Genomic DNA, 25,501 nt, shown 5'->3' with positions numbered 1-25,501 from the left:
TTCTTAGTGTAATATTTGATAAATTAAATTATAAGCAGTAGTAAGCATATACATTTTTAAAAAATACACAGACAAAAAACTTAGCATACATAAAATTTCAAAGAACTGTAAGCATGGTTACACTTATCGGGTAAAATGTAATTTTATTCAATTCAGATTGCCATGTTGTTCGTTTGTACTGTAATATGAGTGTTTATACAAGCAGTGGTTTGCTACGGCAGAGAAGGTGGGCCTGATAGGGATTTATCATGTCCTTTATTCTACTTGCATTTCAGAGCTTAGCCCATTTCAGGGCCCAGCTACTGTAGTTTTGAGAACATCTAGCCCTCTGTTCACTAACTAAACAGAGAAGAAGGGAAGGTAGGTAGTATGGCAACGTTGCTTAACTAGCAAAAATGGAAAACTTCACAACTGATACAAGTTTGATTACAAAAGCACAAGTGATAACGTCTAAACACTTCGTAGGTTCATAGGTGTGTACTAGGGCCATGATAATGGCCTTGGAGCTTTTACAGGCCTAGCCCATAGGATTACCCTGGCATCATGCCACCCGACCTTAGTTCCTAGTGACTCTTTCGAGTAGAGCCACTAGAGTGATCCCCAGGTTTAATTTTCTATTTGCCATCCACTCATCAAGATTCCTCTTGAAGAGGGCCAGTGAGGTGCTCTGTTTGACATGAATGGGAAGTCTATTCCATAGCATGGGCAGTCTCTGGGTTATGAACCTATCCCTCCAGCTTGTTCTGTTGATTGTGGTAATGAGGTTGAGGTCTCTTGAGCGTGTGGTGCGGCAGGATTGAGATTTCTTTAGAAGTAGCATTTCTAACAGAGCTGGGTCAGACATGGCTTTGTAAGTCAAGCAGAGATCACCTCTACGTAGGTGATACGAGACAGAGAATAGTTGGAGTTTTTTGAGTCTGTCCATATAGGACAAGTGTCAAGGCCTAGGATCCTCTTTGTGAGGTACTTTTGCGGCTTCTCCAGTTGTTGCAGGTGTCTAGTGAGGTACATGCCAAATGGGGCATTGTACTCAATGATTGGCCTAATGAGGAAAGAGTAGAGAGAGACAATGACCTCTTTCTTCCTGGATGCAAAGCCCTTCGTAATGCAATGTGCACATAGAAGGACTTTCTGACCACAGTGGCAATGTGATGGTCAAAAGAGAGGTTGCTGTCAACCTGTGTTCCCAGATCTCTTATAACGCCTTCTGTGTTCAGAGGACTACCATTGATGTGATAATTCATGAGAACTGAGTTTTTCCCAAAGGGGATGATGACACATTTTTTGGCATTGAGCTTAAGGCCATGCTTCTGACAGCAGTTGTTGCTGTCAGTGAGGCCTTTCTGTAGGATGTCGGCATCACTTGGGGAGTTAATAATACCTCCCAACTTTGTCAGCCAGAGTCCCTTTGTGTTGGCTTGGACTTCAGAGAAGTAGATAACAAACAGGAGAGGACCCTTGACCCGAACCCTGTGGGACTCCACTCGTGACTGGTTGTGGCAGTCTGACATGGAGTCAGCTACTTTCACACTGTGATCCAATTTGCAACCCATCTAGTGATGTAGGGGTTGATGCCTAGCTTAGTGAGTTTTTCTGTGATTCCTGAGTGGGGAATAGTATCAAAGGCCTTGGCCAGATCAAGGTAGGCTGTATAAATCACCTTGCCTTCATCCACAGCTCTGGTGACTGACTCAAAGAAGTCGACCAGGTTGAGCAGGCATGATCTACCCTTCACAAAACCAAACTGTGTGGGATCCAGAGTTTGGAGATTCCCTATAACCTTGTTTATTAGTTCCATGATGATGATGCTTTCCATAGCTTTGCATGCCAGACTCATCCGACTAATGGGGCGATAGTTCCTAGTGTCTGTAGTCACTCCTCCTTTGTGGAAAGGGATGACTGTAGCAGTGCGCCATTCGGTAGGGGCAAAGCATGAGGTGAGGCTGTGATTGAACATGGCACACAGGTGAGGTGCCAATTCACTCTGTAGTTCATGTAGAACACAGCCAGGGATGTTGTTAGGTACCATAGAAGCTATATTCTTGGCCTTCAGTGCTGTTTTAACCTGTGCAGCAGTAATACTGGGTGCCTGGCAATCTACTGGTATTGTGATCGGTCCTTTGGTGGGGGAGAGAGGGGTAAAGTTGGCAATAAATCTGTCAGCCAGTATATTGGCAATATCTGTTTGCTCAGTATAGGAGGTACTATTGTGCATTAGCTCAGAGCAAATCTGGGTTTTGCCGTGGAGATTCTTTGCATAACTGTAGAAGGCCTTGTGGTTGTCTTTACTATCTGTTGCAATTCTGTTTTTTAAGCTAGCTTTATAGGATTTGATGAGGGATCTCAACTTTTTGTTGAGGCTGATAAGTGTAGTTTTTCCAGTCTTGGGACTTCACCTTATTCCACATCAGTTTTCTACTTCTGTTGTAGAGTTTGTTTATGGCAGGAGGCCACCAGATTGGCTTCCTTTTTTGGAGGAGAGTGACTTGGTTCTATTGGGTATGGAGAGATCAATGCATTTGTGTATGTGTTCGTACAGTGCATTGGTGCATGATTCGCCAGTCATGCAACTATTATCCATTTGCATGGGTGCCGTGAAGTTATCCACCTCTGTTTTTAGGAGCCCAAAGTTGGCTTTAGAGGTTTTGTCATGGTGGTTACCTTTTCGGGGGGGTGGGAGGGATGCGGATTTCCAAGGTGATTTGTTTGTGGTCGGGTCTAACCATGGAGGAGTTGACTATTGGTGTAGAACATCGGTCGCCCATGTTAGTAATGACCTGGTCAAGGATGTTATTACCTCTTGTGGGGGTAAAAAAGAGCTGGTCCAGAGCATTGGAATTAATGAATTCCAGGAAACCTTGGGCAAGTGTATTGATACATGAGTAGTTTTCCCAGTTAATGAAGGGGTAGTTGAATTCGCCCAGTATGAGAGTATTAGGTTGGACCCTAATATACTCCAGGGTGCTTAGGAACACGGAGTGCGAGTCTTAGGACATGGTTGGGGACCTATAGCAGGCTATGACATGAATCATTGTCTTGCCCAATGTTAGCTGCACCTGAAGTACCTCTGATGAGTTACGTTGGGCTACCAGTCTGGAGGTGTGCGCATCCTTTATGAATATGGAAACACCACCACCTTTGGAGCTTCAGTCCAAGTACTGGGGGCCGAAAGGTGTGGAATGAGTTGTAGCCTGGTAGTGCAGGGGTGCTTTCTGCTGCCTTGAACCAGGTCTCTGTTGCACAAATGTTGATGTTCACCATTTTAAGGAGTGCTTCGAGCGAGTGCATTTTGAGATTTAGACTTCTAACATTGAGCAGCATGACCCTCAGATTGCATTTGTTTGTAGCTGTTATGGTGGTAATTTAATCTTTGTAACACTGCCTAAAAAAGGCACTATATGGGTGGCAAGAGCCTTGGCCAGTATCCGGAAGCCATGGGATGACAGGTGCAGGCCATCTCTAGCAATCTATCCTATCTTATTACGTTATATTGAAAGAGTGTGAAGTGCTACTCGTTTGTAACCCTTGTCATCTAGCTACTGGGTATGGGCATTACAGATATTGCCAGAACGGTTTACTATTAAAATGTCGAACGGCACTACATTGAATGTACTATAGTCGAACACAGAAGTTCGAAAATAGTAATGTCAACGTCAAAAAAACAATCTAGGAATGGTTTTAACATGGGTCGAGGTAGGTGTTCAGTATTATTCAGAACTACAAACATCTCCCATACCTCAACCCATGTTAAAACACACCGTTGACGTTTTGGCTACTTTTCCCCTCTGCACTACTGTACTCATGTGTGATAACCTTAACCGTACCCCTACCCTTGCCCCGAACTCCAACCCTACACATAGGTACATAATGTTTCATACCCCAAAAACAAGAAACACGTGCATGCATACACTCGCACTCACTCTTTCTCTCTGTCACACACACACACACACACACACACACACACACACACACACACACACACACACACACACACACTCTCACTCACTCACTTCAAAGGTACTAGTACCAAGGCATACAAACACCCTTCCGCAGTGCCGAAACTTTCCATACAAATGAAGTGTTTTAGCATTACTACTCACTCCCACTTGCCTTGCATTTGAAATTAAGCACTTCACTTGTTGAAGGCAGGAATAGTTGAACATTTGACCATTTCTGACACTGAAAAATCCTTTGACCAACAGTAAGTTTGATCAAATATGTGTATAAATAGGACTGTATGGATAGCTACAGATTGAGGGATATGTATCCCTCACCTAAATCTGTTTTTGCAGGCTAACCAACCAACCAATTTGTTCCCCTTTCTTCACTTGTACGTACTATTTGGATCTGCAAGATATTTTGGTAGTTAATGCTACCACATATACTGAGCCTGTGGACATAGCTAGCCTGTTGGCCGACAGGTTCTTTGAAGACTTCATTCCTCTTGCCCACCACACATGTACCCCATGACATCCCTATCACCTGTGCCCTACCTTTTATCTCTAAAGAGCTGGTCATAACTGCCCTAAGGCCAAAAACACAGCATCTGTGGGACTTGTTAACATCCCAGGCTGTGTCTTACATGGGCTCCAGCAAGAATAATCAGCACCATTAGTACTCTTTCCATCATAGTGTAAGCACCCGCTTTGTCCCAGCTGAATGGAAAGCAGCCACCATTATTCCCTTGCCCATCATTTTAGTAACATATTTTTTTTGGTGCACTGAGCCCATATCCATATACTTAGAAAGGAAATTAAACCCCTTCTTAAGATATCTAAAACTATCTTAAAAGACACAGAACATTTCATTAAGGACCTATACTCCTTGTATATGCAAGAAAAACAGGAGGTAGGGAAGTGCTTATTAGTTACATTAGATGTAGTATTGTTATTTACTGTCATTCCCAATGACATAGGAATTAAATATGTTACTAAAATGATGACTGAAGCAGGTAAATATGTTAACAATGAAAGTGAATTAATTCAAGCTCTACTATATTTGGTCTTAGAAAATAATATTTTTATGTTTGGCGAAAATACCTATTGACAAAAGAATGGAGTAGTGATGGGTACATTGTGTGCGAATACATATGCAAATATAGTTATGTCTATATGGGAAAATGAATAATATAATAAGAGGTGTATTTAAAGATTATATTTTATTTTTCTGCAGATTTGTGGATGACCTTTTTCTTTTATGGAAAGGTACAATAGAACAATTAAAAGAAATTATATTATATTTAAATAAGTCTACACATTTTCTTAAATTTACAGGAGTTTGTTCCCAACAGGAAATACATTTTTTAGATATTACAATTTTTAAAGAAGATGAGAATATAATAAGTACTAAAATGTATAGAAAAGAATGCCACGTAAATAAATTATTGAGTAAGGATCGTATGCTTCCTAAATTTGTTTTTAAGAATGTTGCACAAAATCAATTTTATAGAGCTTCCAGACTAAATGTCAAAAAGGAAGATTTTGAACATCAGGTCAACGTTACAAGGAATGAACTAAAGGAAAGAGGTTATAATGAATGTAGCATTAATAGGAGTGTAAATCAAATAGAAAAATTAAGAGAAAATAAAGCCAAACCATACTTCTCAGAGTTTTTAGAACATTCAAATGACATGAATAGTAGTACTAATAAATATGGGACTAAAGACCTAAGGCCATGTTTTAATTATTCAAGGAATATTAGAGAATATACGAATATTATATGGAATATTTTAACCACAGATAAATTAATAAATTGAGCCCAATACCACAATTTACATTTAAAAATAACATCCCTAAAAAGAAGATTATGTAGAGCAATAAAAGCTCCACAGTTAACAATATGGACTGTACCATGCAAGCAATGTACTTGGTGTAGCTATATAACAACAGAGAAAGAATTTAAACATCCAGATATGGGTAAAGTATTCTACCTAAGAGTTAGTGCTGATTGTAATACGAAGCATGTAATGCATCTCGCTAATTGCCAAATATGCAATAAATTCTCTGTGGGTAAAACCGTTAGGCCTCTTAAAGATAGAATAAGAGAGCATGTATACCACATTAGAAAGGGAAGCAACTTCAATGCCTTGGCAAACCATGTAAAAGAGACTAATACCCAACATAACTTTAAATTTAGAGTGTTAGGGATTACTGACGTCAATAAGAGAAAGGGGGACATTAGAAACAAAACAGAGACCATGGAAGTAGAATGGATAGTGAGGCTCAGGGCCAATGCACGACATGGCCTCAATGATGTTATTCCATTGAGACCAGTTTTAAAGAATAGACCTTTCCGTAGATAATGTATATTTTAGTACTTTACCATGTCCTTTATATGTTTGTTATATACTTTTAGTACATATTTTAATATATTTATTATATGTATATGCATTTAGTACTTTTAATATAAATATATATAGATGTGTATTTTTATATTATTATGTGATGTTTTAGAAGGGAATGAATGTAAAGTAATATGACTTTAAGAACTAATTAAGCCAAATGTCTTTAGGTATAAAATGGGTGTGTTGACTTGGGTAATTCATACACCTGAAAAAGCCTAATGGTGAAAGCGCTTGTGTGTGTTCATTATTAAAGCAGTCTGTCTTTCAAAGAAGCTGGAGCCTTGTCTTTGCTTAGTTACTTTTTGTATATTTGTTCCTTGGATATTTGGCAAAGACACCTGGTTGTTGCTGGTTTGTTTTTGCGTAGTTATACAAAATGGTGCAAGATTCAATGCATACAAGAAGTTTAACTGTATATGTTACAGTGAGAAAAATAATGTAAAGGAAAAAAATGTTAATGGAAATGGAGCACACAGTTGTTGGCATGCTAATATTGCTACTGGGTTGGAAATTAAACAAACTGGAAAAGAAGGAAGACAAAGACAGATATAGTGGTAATTTGGTGATGAGAGAGGGTCATACTTTATTTTCGTAATGAATATCCCTTTATCAAGGGTGTTAACTTCTAATTAATGACATTTGTTCTGTACACAGCATTAGTCTGTCAGTTTTAATGCAAGCCATATTTTATGATGTGCAAATGTGAGACTGGGGTAGTACTGTAAGTCAAAGAATTTGGATGTCTGAATGGATTTTTCGGAACTTAAAGTAAGGCTAGGAATGCAGCAGGTGGCAGAGATTTTACATAGTCATACAATAGTACAGAATGGTGTTGCTGTAGTTTTAATGACATTGATGTTTAGTGATTTATTATTTGATGATTTGGTAGTTTTGGGGAGATCATGGTGGAGTAAGGAAGGGGATAAGAGTGGTGATTTGATCACTTCTGACCAAAACTGAGTTTTGTGTATATACTATGGTGTCCAGGTCAAGATGAGAAAACTGACCCCTAATTGCCATTTCATTTCCCTACTATCTTTCCTACTGTGCTTCATTCTGTACCATCCATGCCATATCTCTGCCTGCTTACAACATTACTGCTGGATTTGTTCTCACCAACAACTTGTAGCTCGGCATTTAAATCTCTCCTTTTTTTGAATCCAGTTCTCTGGCTTTCCATCAGAATATTTTATTTCCCTATTAGTGTAGGCATCTTAAGGCTGTGCTGTGTACATTTAAATATTCTGCTGTTCCTGTTTTCACTCCTTAGACCCGTAATGCTTTTTTTTCTTCTTTTTTTCTTTGCCCTTGCTGCCTGTTGATAATCAGCCTGTTCCCACCCAACTGCCCATTCATTCCCCATCACTGGGGGAGAGGTGAACCAGGAGGTAATTTAGATAGCCATTAGGAATGGTCTGAGGGGGTTTCATCTTATTTTTACATTTACCCTTCAGGCACCTATATTTCAGAGCCAAAAGGGGACATGCAATGGGTCACACTTCCCCATGAATTCTCGGAGTACTTACCGTCCTTCATATCCCCTCAGAGAGGCAGGTAGACCACATCCCTTCACTCCTGTCCCTCCGTGCTTGGCCTCTTCAGTGCCAGGGCAGTAAATTAAACCCTTGTCACCGGGGTAATGGTATGAGCTCCATCCCTGAATACTGAGGAGCCAGGTTTATGTTTTTTTGTTTCCAGAGTTTATTACTCTGCACTTTTAATCATCTACTGCCATTTCTGGTTAATGTCACCATTTGTTTAACTCCTATTGCAATTTAGCTCATATTCTTATACCATTGCTCTAGTTTTTAGGTAGTTTGCAAACAGATAAATTATATGTTTAACTCCATCAGTAGATTTATACATTGATATTTCAAATATCATCAGCTCTAGCTTTGAGGTCAGTGACATTTATGGGGCACCTTACTCAAAGGAAATTATCTTTCCTCCTAGCTACAAGCAGAAGCCTTGTCACCTGTTGTACCTCTCTTGTCTTTTCTAACAACCTGTAATGTGACGAGGAATCAAATGACTTACAAAAATGTAAAACGCCATACTTACCCAGTTTCACAAAGTATTCTCAAGAACACCTAGCTTTAGGTTTCTGCTCACTAAACGTGATCACTGCTTCACCAGTTTTTCAGATTGCCAAATGCATGCTTGCATGAGGGTAATGTTTGCTTGCTGCTTCTCCAGTATCGTTTAACATGCGTCCCATGCAGTGAGTATTTCCTCTCACTATTTTTTCTACTTGCTATTTTAGATGATGTGTTGCTTAAGTTCATTTTCTTAAAGTATTTTTTGTCAGTTTGGCCTGAAATTCCTCTCAGTATTATTCAAAATGTATTTTTTGTAAGCTGAGAAAACAGTTAATGAGTTTGAATTTGGAATGGTATTATTGTGTTATGACTTCCCCACTGAAGTCTGTGTGAACTGCTTATGGTATAGACTTTCTTATACCATGTGTTTTCCAGTGGGTCATTGCATGAATTTTGTAATTGTGAACACAATTAACTGTTTAACAAAAGTATAAAACTTTAAAACTCTTGATTTTTTGTCCCCTATGGAGACCATCAGGTGCAGCTAATGCCTGTTCTCTATCTCGGATGCTGGGAGTTATTCCTGACCTGCCAGACCTAATTTAAAACCCTCCCACTGTCTGAGAGGAGACCAGGGTATCCCAGTGCAGCATCATACTCATGACCCTAGGGCTTGCTAGTCAAACCCAGGTTGACTGCAACCCCGGCAACCTGTATTCAGATAACAAGCCCAGCAGTTGAGATAAGAAAGCAGCAGTATTTTAAGTTATTAAAGTTAGAAAAAGACCACATCTGAGACCAAAGAATGAAACATAAGAGATTTAAACCTCTTATGTTTCATACAAGATAGCTGAAACCCTAGGGATGCAAAAAATGTGAAACTGACAAAAATTGCTAAAAGATTGAAAACTAAAATAGTCCCTTCAGCCTCTTGCCTTGAGATGAAACATCTTTGAAGGCTTCTGTATTTGAAGAGGGGAGGCAGTGGCAGCCTGTCATCTGAAGTAGAAATGATCTACATAATTAATTCTGACAAGAGAGTCTGCTTCAATGACTCAAGCACTGGAACATCTTGTACTCATGAAAGAAACCATAACTTTTGGGGTAATTTCTTTTACTCAGTTTGAAAAAAAAAATCTCAAAAGAATTTTTAAGAAGACATTTATACTTTTTTACAGAACTTCTCCATGGTAAAAACAAAACAAAAAAAAGATATTTGAACTACTGTGTTTACCATATCCTACTAAACATTTGCCAGTAGTATATGGCTACCTCTGTTGATTATAATCACCGTGCCACTAGTCCATAAACCACTTAATCCAGTACAAGCACCAAGATAAACCCATGGCTTCCTTTATTAACACCACTGTGCTAAGGAATTTATTTCTAGTGAAAGAGGTGTCTCAGGCCAGCACCAACCTAACTGGTCATTTAGAGTACCCACTCTGAGTATGGCATGTTAAACTGTATGTCAGACAAAAAAAATGTGGAGATTTTTTGCATGTTTTTAAATGTAAAAATTACCAGCAAGACACATTACACTCTGATGTTAAATGATTCCAGCAAATATAGCATTTGTAAATATAAATACACTCTGACGCATAGCTTATGGAGCAACACATTTTTATTTAGACCGGGGGGGGGGGCAATGCAAGCATTCCTACTGATCCACTTTAACAATGTAAACATTGAAAACTATGAAATCAGTGATCCACTGTTTTAAACATTTTTACACTTTACAGAACTGTTAATGGTTGTTTCATGTGCTTGAGGAGGGCTCTCTGCCCTCCTCACATGTAATGAACATTTACAGTCCTGGACAGTGTAGCATTATTGTAGTGAAGTATACTGAGTAACAGACACCTCGACATTTTCTATAAAAATGCCAGGCATAGAAGGGAGGGTTGGCAGTCTACCTTGCATAATAAGCAACAGTTTTGTTTAGTTAACAAACCTGAAAATTAAGTGTTGTAACAGTGGCAGTGATGTTCTGATGTTGTATTCTTATTTTAATTTGTGTTTGTGTGTGTGTGTGTGTGTGTGTGTGTGTGTGTGTGTGTGTGTGTGTGTGTGTGTATATACGTGCGCGCATAAAGTGCATTATGACAGTAGCATATAATTCTATACAGTTAACAAACAGAGAAATAAAATAACAGGGTGGCAGACCCCCCTTCGCATACATTGATGAGCAACTGCTTTAAAGTGATGAGCAGCACTTAATGTACCAAATAAGCTGAATGTGAGCTGTAACTGTAGCTTAACTGAGATTGACAGTGCACCTCATCACTGTTGTCAGCCATTGTGTCCCTGTCCAGTCCAGTGGAGGAAAATCAATAGGAGGCTTGCTGTTCTTCACAGCAGCTGTAGATTCTCCAAACTGTCACGTAAAAAATTCAGTGTGTATCCTGGCAGCAACACACAGTTCCCACCATCACCGAACTGAAGTATCCTACCATCCAGTTTCCATAGAACACAAAAGCGGGTAATACAGTGAATACCTGATCATGTGTTCTGTGTTCTTGAGGATGCCTTCCAAACGTGTCTGCAGACCCTGCTGATGAATGTCTTTGAACTGGATTGGACTTTTCAAGTGTTTTTTGTTTTTTGAGTAATGTCAGTTTTAGCTCCTCTGTTGTCACAGCAAGCTGTGTTACTGTGTCAGAGACCAAAACTGCTAGCTAATGTCAGTTTGGTGTTTGCCTATGGAGTAGACTTTAGATGTCAGTCTATGTTACTGATGAGTTGTAGTGCTGAGTTTTTCGCTTGTTGCTTAAATAAAATAGAATGTGTTTTGCTTTATACGTTACCCTTTGGTGCATAGACTGTTGTGATTGCCGGTGCATTCAGTATCAGCAGAGTAACAGTGTTATCATGCTGACCTCTGTTCTTGTTTGTAAGAGTTTGAATGTTATACATCTTTGATTTGCAGCACGCTTCACCCAACAAGCTACTGACTAATGGCTTCAGTATTTTAGCAAGAATGTGTCACAGTTTGACCCCCATTCCCATTTATCTTCTTATGTTGGTCATTGGCCACTTCAGAGACTTTATGTAGCCATTATCCTCAACTTCTTGGACTGTCAGTCTGGGATGCTTAATCACCCAGAAAAACTCTGTACATCCTATAGAATACTGTAAATGTTTGCAAGGATGCAGAGCAGAATTTAAATCCTGTGAAGAAAAGGCCTTCACAGAAATAAAGATATAAAAAGGGGTTGTTTTGTTTACTGGAAGAAGTAAAAATAATTGGAAGTGTTTTCGCTGGAACAGTGCTTTAGGTTTTCCTGTATGGGGGAAAAAAAACTCTTGAAGATATGAAGGGCCTATACTAAACAAACTTGATAAGCCTATATTTGCATTCTATGGACAACATCTGTATTTAATGGTATGTTTTGCTGGATAGCACAAGCCTAGTCAGAGAACTGTGGATTTAGACCTCCCAGTTTTATCCTTCAGTATTAGGTAGTGGTGAGCAGGCAAGCCATGAGATGGATAGGGCTTTTTCGGGTAGCAGATTTTAGTTCCTTTTGTTTTCCATTCAAATTAGAACAAAAGCTGAAAAATGGGCAGGCAAGTGTTATTTTTGTTTTCTTCACTTCAGTTTTATCAAACATTAAAAAATTAACCAAACTGGTTCTATACAACCAAATAATAAAATAACAGGTGTAATAACATTGTTTCATCAGCAATTAGTCACACTTGCTACTGTGGAACTTAGGTTATAGAGGTTTTATTAGTGTGTTTCAGTTTGAGTAGCAGGTCTAATCTCTCCCTTTCCTTAAGAAGTAACTGAGAATCTTAAGTTACAGCACCACCTAGTACGTATTGTGTACCATTTCTTATGCTATAAACATAATGGCATGCTTAATGTCAAGTGGTGGATTAGTAACGTATTGGGCAACACTGTTAATATTCTTGTTGTTTACACTGCATCATAACTGTGTTCCCTAGTAGGTGCACACAACACCCATACAGGATTACAAAACTTAGCTCTGATATGTACAATTGACTAAATAAGCACTGCTTACTGTGGACTAGCTAACATAGTGTCTACATAAATAAATACATAAATAATTAAATTAAAACTGCTTGCCAGTGACGGGATGTGATTTTTTTTTTCTAAAACGTACTTCCATCTATTACAGTCCTTATGTGTTAAAATGACAGCAGAATGCCCTCCAACACCCCCCCCCCAGAAAAAACTTTTAACCATGGAAACCATCTGTTTAAGAGGTCAAACTCCTTAATAGATTATGAACAGCTGACAGACATTGGGCCTAAATAAATCTACAGCTACAAAATCATGCAGTTTGAAACAAATATGCAGCAGCCTGGTACCACACCTGATGGTGTAAAATCCACCCAAAGCTGGAAGTCTTTGTCCTACTGTCCCATGTATGGTCATAGCAGCTAGAATATAGGTTGCCTAACATAAACTTAATGATTTAACGTATTGATGTTTATTGGCAGAATATGCACTGCGTTTCTTGTGTTTTGACTTGAGCAAGGTAGATTTGGTAAGAAGTTTGTTTCTTGGAGCAGCAGCTAGTTAAAATGTTCATAGTTTCAGCAATTTTCCTACCATTCTTTTTCTGCAGCCATCTGAAACAAACTCTCTGAAGTGAATGCCCCAATCAGTGCAAGGGATACATTTACTCAGTATGGAACAAGTGACAATAGAAAGAACACGGCAAAAAATAACATGTCTTTATCACTACCTGGCATGGTAGATGGATAAGTGAACTTGCTGTGGAAAGCTTTTAGAAATTATGTAAGTTTAGGCCATTTAAATGCAGCAGGTGGCCACGGTGGTGCAGCGGTTAGCGTTGCCGCCTCACAGCAAGAGTTTCTCCGGTTCGTTTCTCAGCTGGGGTGCCTTCTGTGTGGAGTCTGCATGTCCTCCCTGTGGTCGCGTGGGTTTCCTCCAGGTCCTCCGGTTTCCTCCCACATCCCAAAGACATGCAGTAGGTGAATTGGACACACTAAATTGGCCCTAGGTGTGAGTGTGTGTGTGTGTGTGTGTGTGTGTGTGTGTGTGTGTGTGTGTGTGTGTGTGTGTGTGTGTGTGTGCCTTCTGTGGAAGGTTGGGCGCCGGGCTGTTAACTCGACACCGTAAAACTCCACTGCTAAGAGCGGATAGATGATCCGCTGTGGTGACTCCTAACCAGGAAAAAGCCGAAAGAAGAAGAAGGCCATTTAAATTCAGTGTACTGTGTATATGAAACAGAGTACTCCAGAATGAGTTATGGACTAATGACATTAATTGGCATGTATTTCTCTAAGTTGAACAAGACTTTACAGTGATTTAAAGCAAGTCGGTCTTTATGGTGGAGTCATGGGAGAGCTGTTCTAGCTGGCATTTACAAAGAGACAGCATTTGTCTGTTGAATGTTTTATTTGTGTATGTAGTCAGCTAAGTAACATGGACCATTTTCAACCAGTTTAATGTTCCTTAAATGAAATGTATTGTCCTCAAGTTAGAGATGAGACACCTGAGAATTCTGCTGCCAACGTTTTATCTCGCTGAAGTTATAATTTACATTTCTTTCTTTCTTCTGTTTTATGTTACACAAACCTTAACATGCAAAACCTGGTCTGAGAGAGAGAGTGAATAAATGCTATGGTTCATTCAGTAAATGCACACACAAAAATATATCCAGGGATATATCAAAAGCCAGGAAAAGTATAAACTGCATCATAGATGCTTTAATCAGGGGTCACATACAACCGTTCTGTAAGCATTAAAACAATTGAAACAAATTGATGCAGGGGGCAGGCTCCTTCACCAGTGCATGTGTGTTGGGCCTTTGTCATTCTCACTCCAGGCTCTGTTAATCTTAAACAGAGACGCTGACTTTCCATTTTCCTGGAAAAATACCAGGTATTCATGAATTTGAACTGTCCAAGAAATGGAAGAGAGACATGTTTTCATGGACTTGCATTTTAGGTCACAACCCTCATTTTTCTCAACCTGTATTTCTTCTCATATTTACTAGTTATAATACTGTCAGCTTACTTTATTGGATGTTCTGTACCTAACATCTGTTTTAAATTTGCCTGTAAAGAGATGCAGTAAAAATTATAATGAAATCACCATGTGCGAGGAATGCATGAAAGCTAGGTCTGTCTCAGATAAACGAAAACGCAATCTCTCGAATGCTCATATGAGCGAATAATCATAACATCGAAATTTGTATTGTGGAGAGATGTGCCCCCCCCCCCCCCCCGTTAAATATATATTCCTACTCCAAGGTCGCTCTACAGTGAGGAAAGGGCAAATATCTCACTCTTCACTGTACTGCAATCCCAAAATGCCACTTTCGATGTTATGATTATTCGCTCATATGAGCGTTCGATAGACTGCATTTTCGTTTATCTAAAGTAGACCCTGAAAGCTTTCCCCCCGCCCCTCAAAAAAATAATTTTATTTTTTTCACTGTTTATACATTGTACATTTGTTTAGTTAAAGCTTTTTGTGATTTACTGTTTGTAGTTCTGTTTTTTGATATATTCCAGGAATATAATTAATATGCGATTCATTAATACAAAATTATGTTAAATGAAGTAAAAATTAGAGTAAAGTATATTGACTGCAATGTGGACCCACCATTGTCCTTTGATTTTGTTATTCAACTGTCTTGCCTTTCTCTCACTCTCTGTATTGAGATTTAAATGTTTCATAACTGCAGTGTAGACCTTTGTAATTATGGTCTTAAACAATCCGATCATGCGGTTGAGAGAGGATAATTTGATAAAAGATGGTGCAAATTTCAGCTGTATCAGTGTTGCACCTTAGCTAAGCCATAACTGAAGTAAAATCGTAGGCTCATCTGCCTCCTGACCTAAGGAACTTTGTTTTTGTTTCCAAGTTGTACACTTCTTTCTTAATGAAAATGTATGCTGGTTGTGCCTGCCAAGTAAAATATTAGTAAGCAGCAGCCAAGTAAAATTACTAATTTTTGGACCAGCAGTGTCACATCTCTGAACTTATTGGCAGCTGATTGACTAGCTTGTTAAACATTTCTCTTTTCAGAACAACAATATGTAACCTTTATACAATGCCAAGAATTGCAGAACCTGTGTGGCTCACCATGATGTCTGGAATACCAGAAAAAAATCAGTTATGCCAGCGTTTCATGAAGGAGTTTGCATCGCTAATGGAGCAGTCATCTAAAAACCAGTAAGAATTTTTTTCAATGCCTAATAATACAAGCAGTATTCTAACAATTATGATATCTGATGTTGTTCATTGTAAGGGTTATTGCTGCAGGAATTACAGAAAAGTATGAGCACTAGACAAAAGTGGACCACAGTCACTTGGCCTGAACATTTCAGCAGCAGACTGTTCTGTGTAGATGCATAAAGACGAAGTGTCAGACTGACCAAAGGAAGGAGACTGTCAGTGTAAGACAGCGCACATGTGTTCCTCTATTACTCTGTGCTGCTCAAAGTAAACAGTCCATTCTGCTCTACTAGCTGTTTGGACATTCTTAAGTCTCAGTTTTGGCCGTATTATGTAAAATTTCAATTGTTTTCTCTGAATGCCTTAAAGATTATGTTCCAAGACAAAAGGACCTTCAAGTGATGTGGGTGTCAAAATCTTCTAAAAGACTTTTATTTACAGTACCTGTTTTTACCAAAGAGACAGAAAATCACCACTTTGATTACTGTCTTTGCATTTTTACAAGTTTTACAATCAAACTTTAGATAGAAAAGGATTAAGTTTTGCAAGTTTTAAAGCAAACATAAATTGATTTAACTCTTGCCTTTCCCACTGCAATTTATCTTCGTGTTTACTCAGCAATCTTTATTTATGTATGTATGTAGGCATTTATTTATATGTATGTATGTATTTATCTGTCTATCTATCTATCTATCTATCTATGTATCTATTCTTTGTTGACCAGCTTAGTCTCACTAGGCCAGTAGCCTCTTTTCAGGGGAGACCCAAGGTGGCATTTATAGTACTAGGGGAAATTTAGCCAGGGCATTGGGGAACTGTACTCTTGTATAGTGTGCAAGGATGCTTATCACAGTGGCACTTCCTGCTTCTGGTCTGGGCGTGAGGATGGCTTGGAGAAGCAGGAAGAAAACAAAGAACATGGAGGGAGTTGCAAGCAGTGAAAGCAAAGAAGTTCTCAATTTGAGTTATGCTGCAAAGGAGCAAATCGCTGAGATGGATCATTAGATGCTGGTGAAGCGTGTATTATGTGAGATGGTGACGTTAGTATATTTTCAGTTGGTAGTATTAGTATGGAAGAAGAATTTAATATAGAAATAATTGAGTAGGAAGAGTCAGGGTTGAGTGATAGTGATGATGTTAAATGAAATATAGTTAAACAAAAAATAAATTCTGTTGAGAAAAAGAGTGTGGGAGAGGAAAAGAAAAATTACTGAAGGATTTAAAAAGGAAAAAGAAAGGAAAGGGAAAGGATGAATATAGATTAAGGCAAAAGTACTTGTAAAGTCTTAACATTTAATGTTAAGAATGGGGATTTTGGAATGGTACAGAAAGCAAGTTTAGTGGTATCATTATTCTAGAAGACATTAGATTATTATCCCAGGTAGAAAGGTATCAAACAGAAGTGTGGTGGGGAAAAATGTCATTTGGAATTTTGGAAGAGAAAGACCTGTTCGGGGTACAGAAACAATATGGAAAGAAAAATAGAGGAAATGAAATTTTGGAAGTCTTTTATTAAGTCTTGTTATCAAGAATTGCGTATTTAGCAGGTGATTTTAGTATGCTTTTGACTTGGGGGGGGGGGGGGGGGAGTGTATGACATAATGTTTTCTTTTATTTGAGGATCTAGGTTGAATCCGGTGAGAATGGGGGATTTTATATGTGAATAAAGTAAATGGAGGTTTAGAGTAAATAAATCCTATAGTTTATACTGCATCTTTAGCGTTATATAGAGTAATAAAGTGTTTAAAGGACAATGATGTCTCTCTGTTAACAAAGATATTGCATTTGAAGTTTGAAGTATTTTAATTCAAAAAGGAGAGTTTGCTGGAGTAAAGAAATGTTGAGTTATCAAGATAAGATTATTCATGGAAAATAAATGTAAAAGAGATTGAAAATTGGATGAAAGCATGGTATAGTAAAATTATGCAAAAGTATTTCTGGCTATATCCATGAAGAGGTACATAAAGAAAAAAAGTGCTATAAATGCAAGAATAGTAGAAAGATGTAAGGTCATGATAGACTGCTAAGTTTTTTATGGAGTTTGACTATACAAAAATTACCAGTGAATACTAGTATGCCTTATAAAAGCAAAAAAGATAGACTTTGTTTGATATGAGGCTAATTTGAAACTAGTGAACATGATTTTCTTGGATGCAGAAGAGTTAAAATGTTATGGAAAAAGGTCTTGGGTATGAATTATTTGGAGGGAATCACAGAAGTAAATAACTTAAATATGAGCATGGTTGAATTTGGGTATTTAAGGAACAAAAGTAGAAATTATGTTAAAAGAATTGATAAAAGAATGTTCTGTATTCTATGGTTAATTTGTAACTAGAGAGTAAAGGAAATTATATCCAGTGAGAAATGGGATTTGGCCGTGATGTTAAAAAAAATAAGGTTCTGGTTATGGACGTTGGAGTGGAGGTCAGAAAGCAAAACAATGATTGTTGTATTTCTGGTGGAGAGAATGTATAAGAAAGATCTTCTTTCAGGTTTTCCCGTTAGGGGCGCTACAGCGGATCATCGGTTTCCATTTCTTCCTGTCCTCTGCATCCTGCTGTGTCACACCAACCACCTGCATGTCCTCTCTCACCACATCCATAAACCTTATCTTAGGCCTTCCTCTTTTCCGGTTACCTGGCAGCTTCATCCTTAGCATCTTTTTCCTAATATACTCTGCATCCCTCCTCAGCACATGTCCAAACCAACGTAATCTTGCCTCTCTGGCTTTGTTTCTAAACCTTCCAAACTGGGCTGACCTTCTAATATACCTATTCCTAATCCTGTCCACCCTCGTCACACACAGTGCAAATCTTAACATCTTTAACTCTTCCATGTCCAGCTCTGACTCCTGCCTTTTTTGTCAGTGCCACTGTCTCCAACCTATATAACATAACTGGTCTCACTACCCTCTTGTAGACCTTCCCTTTCACTCTTACTGGTACTCGTCTGTCACAAGTCACTCCTGACACTCTTCTCCACCCACTCCATCCTGCCTGTACTCTCTTCTTCACCTCTCTTCCACACTCACCATTACTCTGAACTGTTGATTCCAAGTATTTAAACTCCTCCACCTTCGCCACCTCTACTCCCTGTATCCTCACCATTCCTCTATCCTTCCTCTCATTCACACACATATATTCTTAGTCCTGCTGACCTTCATTCCTCTTCTCTCTAGAGCATATCTCCACCTCTCCACGGTGTACTGCACCTGTTCCCTACCCTCACTACAGATCACAATGTCATCTGCAAACTTCATAGTATATATATATATATATCTATATATATATATAAATATATATATATATATATATATAATCTATATATATCTATATATATATATATATATATATATATATATATATATATATATAGAATGTATATATAGAATGTGCAAGAAAGATATGTTGTCAGTATTGTTTATAGTGTATATAAAATGTAAATAAGTATGATTGTTATAATAAATTACCCCTACTCTTTTCGATATGTTGCATGGGAATCTTTTACATCTACCTGAGCTACCACCAACTCAAGCAGATGGGACCTTGGTTTAACATCTCATCTGAAGAACAGCACCTCCCCCCCTTATGCTGCACTACAGTGTCAGCAAACAATCTACCTGCTGTGGGAGTTAATCTGGTATTAATGCTAAGCATTCAGAGTAGGAAGAAGCTTTAGCCTAGTAACCACTTAAGAACCTGTAAAAGACAAGAATCAACATCAAGAATCTTCATCTCATCAGTTAAAAAAAAGTAATGGAGCCAGCTGCATGGCACAGAATTAGAAAACCCAGTCTGTGACCCACTTGATCCAGGATTGACAAGCAGCCTGGGCATTGGAGGATCCCACGGGATAAACTAAGAGAAAGCAGCCACTGACTGCACGTACTTCTTGGAGAGGGCAGTTTGATTACCTGTACTGTACTACTGATGCTTTGTGAAATTCAGGTATCTCAGCAAGGCGACAGAAGGACTGTAATATATATGAGTGTGTGTGTGTGTGTGTGTGTGTGTGTGTGTGTGTGTGTGTGTGTGTGTGTGTGTGTGTGTGTGTGTGTGTGTGTGTGTGTGTGTGTGTGTGTGTGTGTGTGTCCAAACAGTGCATCAGCTTAACCTGGGTTAAGGGCATGTGTAGAAGCAGTGATGTCCAAGGGCTGGTGTTGTCGGGCACCTGTGCTGCAAGGCTGTTGCGGTGACCAAGGAGTTAGGGAAGGTTTAAATAATGGTTACTTGGATGATGACCTCCAATAATTGGCTCTGCTCCATGGTTATAGGAGTAGGACAATTGATTATGGAAGGGTTGATTGTGAAAAGGCATGTGGGATGGTTACCTATCAAAACGTCTACTCTTCATAACATCTAAACTCAAAACATCAAGACCATAACATCTGAACTTCAAAACATCTAAAACTCATAACATCGAATCTCAAAACATTGAAAACTACAAATCAACTATAAATAACATCCCACACACGGTTTGCTATGTTTATGCAGGGGAGGCAAGCCCCCCTGCACTCCCCAAGTGGGGGACTCCGCCCACCCCACACACCCCCGTAAATTAAATATACCAACTCCAAGGTCGCACTACAGTGGGGTTAGGAAATTAACTTTTTCTGCCACTGTAGTGTGACCTTGGAGTTAGTATATTTCATTTACGGGGGGGGGGGGCTTGCCCCCCTGCATAAATGTAGTAAAAACTTTGTGGGATGTTATTTATAGTTGCTTTGTAGTTTTCAGTGTTTTGAGATTTGATGTTATGAGTTTTAGATGTTTTGAATTTTAGATGTTATGGTCTTCATGTTTTGAGTGTAGATGTTATGGAGAGTAGATGTTTTGATAGGTAACCTGTGGGGCACAGATGACCTAGACAAAAATTAAAAGTAGTGAAATTAACATCAGGTATACTGCAGGAGCAGACATAATGATTGAAGACTTCTCTTCCTCCAGGTGCTGCTGCTGTTCATTTTTACACTTTTCAGGTTGACATCCAGTCTGGTTCTGTTGTCCTCATAAGTGCCTCTCTTGTCTCAGCAAGGTGTTAGACAGCTGGCAGAAGCAATTTGCATTTGAATGAAGGGCTTTAAAAGATGTCAGACACTTCACTCTGCTATACTTTTTGTGACAGCAGTCTGTTGTAACTTTTAAAGCGGTTTTAACTTGCATTGCTGTTCTGTGGTGACTGGCACTAGATTGGTCCAGCAGCACTGATAGCTGCTTAACAAGATATTGTAATGCTAAGCACCTTTCGTATGTTAGAAAGGTGCATGACAAAAGTTGAGACTTTTTCCCTAATTCAAAGTGATGCTCCATGTACTACAGTATATTAAAGCCATCTTCCCTGCAATTAATTTCATTTTAAACATCCAGAAGGCCTGCCTTTAAGCTGTGTCCTAATTCATGCACCCCTCTACTGTGTTAAAATGGTGCCAGAAATGAAACTTGTACCACTGTATTTGTGGGTATGCACTTGCTCAGTACTTGGTGACTCACTTGGGCAGAAAGACACAGTCACCAATAGTTTCAGATTGAACGCTGACTTTAAAAAAAAAAAAGTAAAATGCTTCTTTGCAAAACATGCCATTGTTCAATGGGGGAGGGGAGTGTTATTTCTTATTTTTAGGTTGTAGTTTAGTCACTGGTAGTCTCTTGATCAAAGTATTACCCTCATTGTAGGAAAATATTGAATTAACCACTCTTGTCATGGTGTACCATCATAGTAGAGTACATTTACAAAACTGCAGTAGAGCAGTATGATGCAACAAAATAAGGTATTCAGATAGAAGGTGTCTTCCTGTATATATTTGTTTACCCTGCTAATAAGAGGCTTCATAGACTCATATGCTTGCCTTTAGACAGGAAGATAATATCTTTGAGATGTTCTTTCTCAGCTGCTTTTCTTTGAGTAAATGTATTGTAGTAAGGGAAATGCAGTCAAAGTAAACTTAGTGTTTTCATGCCTTTTGAAAGTTTTTTGGTATGATTTGTGCTCTGAACATTTGATTTTTTAATGTGAACTGTAACATCAAAACCATCCTTGTATATTTGCTTCTAGAATGTACATTTATAGGTAGAAGAGCTAAGTTGTTTGTTTTTCTTCTCAGATTCCTCCCTGCCCTACTTACCGCAGTGCTTACTAATCACCTTGCTTGGGTCCCAACTGTTATGCCAAATGGGCATCCACCAATCAAAATCTTCCTGGAAAAACATTCCTCCCAGAGTGTGGATATGCTGGCAAAGACGCATCCATACAACCCACTGTGGGCACAGTTAGGTATGATGAAAGGTTGAGAAAAGGAAAGCAAATAATCTGGATCTGTTTCATAGCATGGATTAGAAAATCTGGTTTGAAATTGCTGCCGCTAATGTGATCATTTAACAAACATTAAGAAATTCTTGGCTTCCTATTTTACAAGATAACAGTGGGGAATGAAGTACTATTACATATGCATGTTTTGTGTAAAATAGGACATTTTTAATCAGAAATGTAATTTGTCAAAAAACAGATTATCAACTTGTTTTGATTCTTTGTGTGTGTGTATTTTGTGTTAGCAGCTTTGCCACCGCACATTATTTCTAAAATAATAAAAAAAACTACAAAAAAGATGTTCCCCTTAAGGGTCTCTAGTATGGAAATGATTTGGTAGCAGATGTCAGTCTCCTGAGTGAGCTTTTCCAGAAGCTGGACATCCCTAGGGACCCAGAGATTTAGTCTCAAGTTGTAGCTATTAGGAGAGGCCTAAATAGAAAAAATTTAAGTGCAGTAAACTTCCTCCTCCGTTTGAGTTTCTTAAGTAAAAATTGCTTTTATATGTGTATAGCAATATTTGTTATGTATGGTGATGTATTATTTCTTATGGTAACCTAATAAAAAATTAACTGCAAGCATCCTTTCTGATTTCAAATTCTACCAGCAAGCATTCTTTTGGATGTTTGATTCCTTCAGAAGATTAGCATTTGCAGTGTCTCTTCTTTTTTTCAGTCAGTCATGATGCTGATAACTATGTGCATCATGCTAAGTTTAATTTAAATAAATAAAACCTAGGATTCAGAGCATTCAGATCAGTAGCTGTTGCTCCATTTTCCACCCTTCTTCTAGACAAAATATCTGGTTGATGAAAAAATCTTTGATCAGACCAGATCCGTTGTACTGATTGACAGTGTTCTTTCTTTAGGTTCTGAAGTCAAGATATGTTCACCTACAGTGCATGTTAAGTCTATATGGTTTCTGTTGATGATGTTCGCATTTCACTGTTGCAGTCCTGACTTGTGGGATTTGGTGTCATGGAAGCAGTCTGCCAGCCCAACTACCAGAGAAAACCCTTTTTTCGTCTCCCAGGCTGGCAGACACCTTGACTCAGTAGGCTCGGGTATAAATGGAGCTAGCCTGCATCATGATTTCAGTCTTTTCTTGCCGTCGCAGCCTGATGCAGTGTTCAAGTGCATGGGTTGGTCTGCACCAGAGAGAAATCATCTGAAAGATAAGAACCCCATTGGAGAACAACTTTCTTTTCCTTTAACTCATGTCGGGTAAAGTAAATAATTGTATCTGCTGTGGTAAGCAAATTGGAGACTTTCACTCATTTTCTGTCACCTGTTTAGGCCCAGCTCATGATGTCCCTAGTTGCCGTTTTTTGTGCTTGTTTTAACACTAGGACTGAATTTTTAGCAAGATTCCTGAGTCAGGAATCTTCTTGCTTGCAGCCGATGGTTGTTTCGATATTGAGCAATCTAGGCGAAAGAAAAAGAAAGTAAACAAAAGCTTAGGTCATCTGACAACCTTTCGCCATCTGCCTCTCCCTCTAGGCTTGTGATTGTTGAAGGCGAGGTGCTTTTGCAGCCCCCTTCAGTGTCTGAAATTGCGATGCAGGCCTCTGTCAAGACCACTTTGGAGTCCAACATTCCATCAGTCCCACCTACTTCTACAAAAGCTCCTGCGTATGGCTCGTCGATTGGGTCCGAGGCCACTCAGCAGGTCTCTGCTTCCAAAGAGTGTTTTTCTGCCAGTGACACTCCACCAAGGCCATGGCCTACACCAGTGTTTTTTCACCCTTCCAGAGAGACAGGTGCCAAATCGTCAGATCCTCCTAGGCCTAAGGCCAAAACCACAAAGAGGTAATGTGGCAGGGCTTTCACTTAGGCCTTCTTGCTCCCTTTTATGAGGATGCCAACAGGATTTGATTAGATTAGCTGAGGACCTGATTTCTATTGTTAGGTCAAGACAGGCCACAGGATGTCACCAGGAAAAAGGAAGAGGGATGCTCCTTTTGAAGCTTTCCCAGAGCCTTTTCATTCATATGAAGATTCTGATTTAGAGGAGTCTTGGTCTGAAGAAGGCCCATCCTGTACAGCCTATGATGCATCTCATTCAGAGGAGAACCTTCCCTCCGCATCCTCCCAGAGAATTTCACCTTTGGGGAGACCTTCCATGCTTTGAGACAACACCTTCAGTGGGAGGCAGAGGAATATCCACAGTCCAAAAAAAGAGAGCTAGGGGGTTTTTGGATCTACCTGAACACAAACCACTGGTTATTCCACCCATTTTAGAGGTAGCGGAAGATGTTTTCCAGATTCCTCCTTGAATCCTAATTCCCCTCCCCTTACCCCACCAGACAGGGGAGCAAAGGGGTTAGAGCCAGTTCATCCAGGAACCCTTTGTCTACAGACAAAGAGAGTAGGGCCCTTGATAGGTTTGGGGAAAAAAGTATATACAGTGGATATAAAAAGTGTACACACCCCTGTTAACATGCCAGGTTTTTATGATATACAAAATGAGACCACAATAAATCATTTCAAAACTTTTCCCACCTCTAATGTGACTTATAACTTGTACAATTCAATTGAAAAACAAACCTCTTGGGGGGAAAAACAAATCAAAAGGTGCTTCAATAAAGTATTCGTTTAAGGGTGTGCAAACTTATGCAACCAGGTTATTGTATGTTTTTTATTTTTTTATATTTTTTCCCCTAACAGATTTGTTTGTTTTTCATTTGAATTGTACAGGTTATAGGTTACATTGAAGGTGGGAAAAGTTTTGAAATGATTTATTATGGTCTGATTTTTTTATATCACAAAAACCTGGCATTTTAACATGGGTGTGTGCACTTTTTATATCCACTGTACATCTGCCACTGTTACTATGAGGGCCCTCAACTGTCTATTCCATATGGTCAAGTATCAGCAAACCATTTTAGATTAGCTCAAACAGAAGGTCTCTTCCCTAGAAGATAAAAACCTTTCTAAAGAGCTCCTAGATCTCTGTCACGCCAGTTCTCACGTAGCTAAACAGTCAGTACACTGCAGTTATGATGCCATGGAAGCTTCTTGCAGAATATTTGCCTATGGCTCAGTTACTAGAAGGCATGCATGGCTGGGAACAGTCTCTTCCTGACCATGATAAATACCAACCTCCTAGATGCTCTCCTGGACAAATATTTTCGCTTTGGACCTAAGGCAGAGGCATTTCTCAAAAAGATGGAGGACAAAGCGAAGTCTATGTAAACTGTGAAGGACTTCCTCCAAGTGCAGCTTCCTAGGTTCAGTAGGAACTTTTCATCTAAGCCCTGGTCATTTCCCTCCCAGCCTAGGGGTAGACAGAGGAAACTGCAGTGGGATAGAACCCATAGGCAGTGGCAGAAGCAAGCAGTGGACCTCTTGAGACTCCCACACAAAGAAGTTCTAGGTCCCAAGCCCCTGCCAGAGAGCAACTATGACTCATCCACCCCGCTTCCCTCTCAACCCCATCCCAAGACTATCAGAAAGGCAGTCACTCTTCAAACAAAACTGGGCCCATGTCACTTCAGACAAGTGGGTTCTAGATGTTATTTTGAATTGTTATAAACTCACTTTCAAAGAGCCTTTAAAATACTTAGGCTATCCAGATGTTCCACAAAATCAAAAATCAGAGGCCTTTGCCCAGATTCAGATCTTGTGCCCGCAA

The 25,501-nt window shown here is 39.1% G+C and overlaps 1 protein-coding gene across 1 annotated transcript in view; it reads left to right on the top strand.

The window, feature by feature from the left end:
• The window catches only part of LOC122800442 (folliculin-interacting protein 1-like), a 198,285-nt gene that overhangs the window by 31,512 nt on the left and 141,272 nt on the right, over positions 1-25,501 (top strand). The window contains exons 2-3 of the mRNA XM_044069887.1: positions 15,416-15,562; positions 21,666-21,835. Coding sequence (XP_043925822.1) covers positions 15,416-15,562; positions 21,666-21,835 — 317 coding nt within the window. The remainder of the gene's footprint in view (positions 1-15,415; positions 15,563-21,665; positions 21,836-25,501) is intronic.

The sequence above is a fragment of the Protopterus annectens genome, chromosome 4.part0 (genome assembly GCF_019279795.1).
Source record: "Protopterus annectens isolate FY-2018-M chromosome 4.part0, PAN1.0, whole genome shotgun sequence".
Classification (NCBI taxonomy): Eukaryota; Metazoa; Chordata; order Ceratodontiformes; family Protopteridae; genus Protopterus; species Protopterus annectens.
The sequence above is the reverse complement of the archived record's forward strand: the minus strand, read 5'-3'. Positions and strand labels throughout refer to the sequence as shown.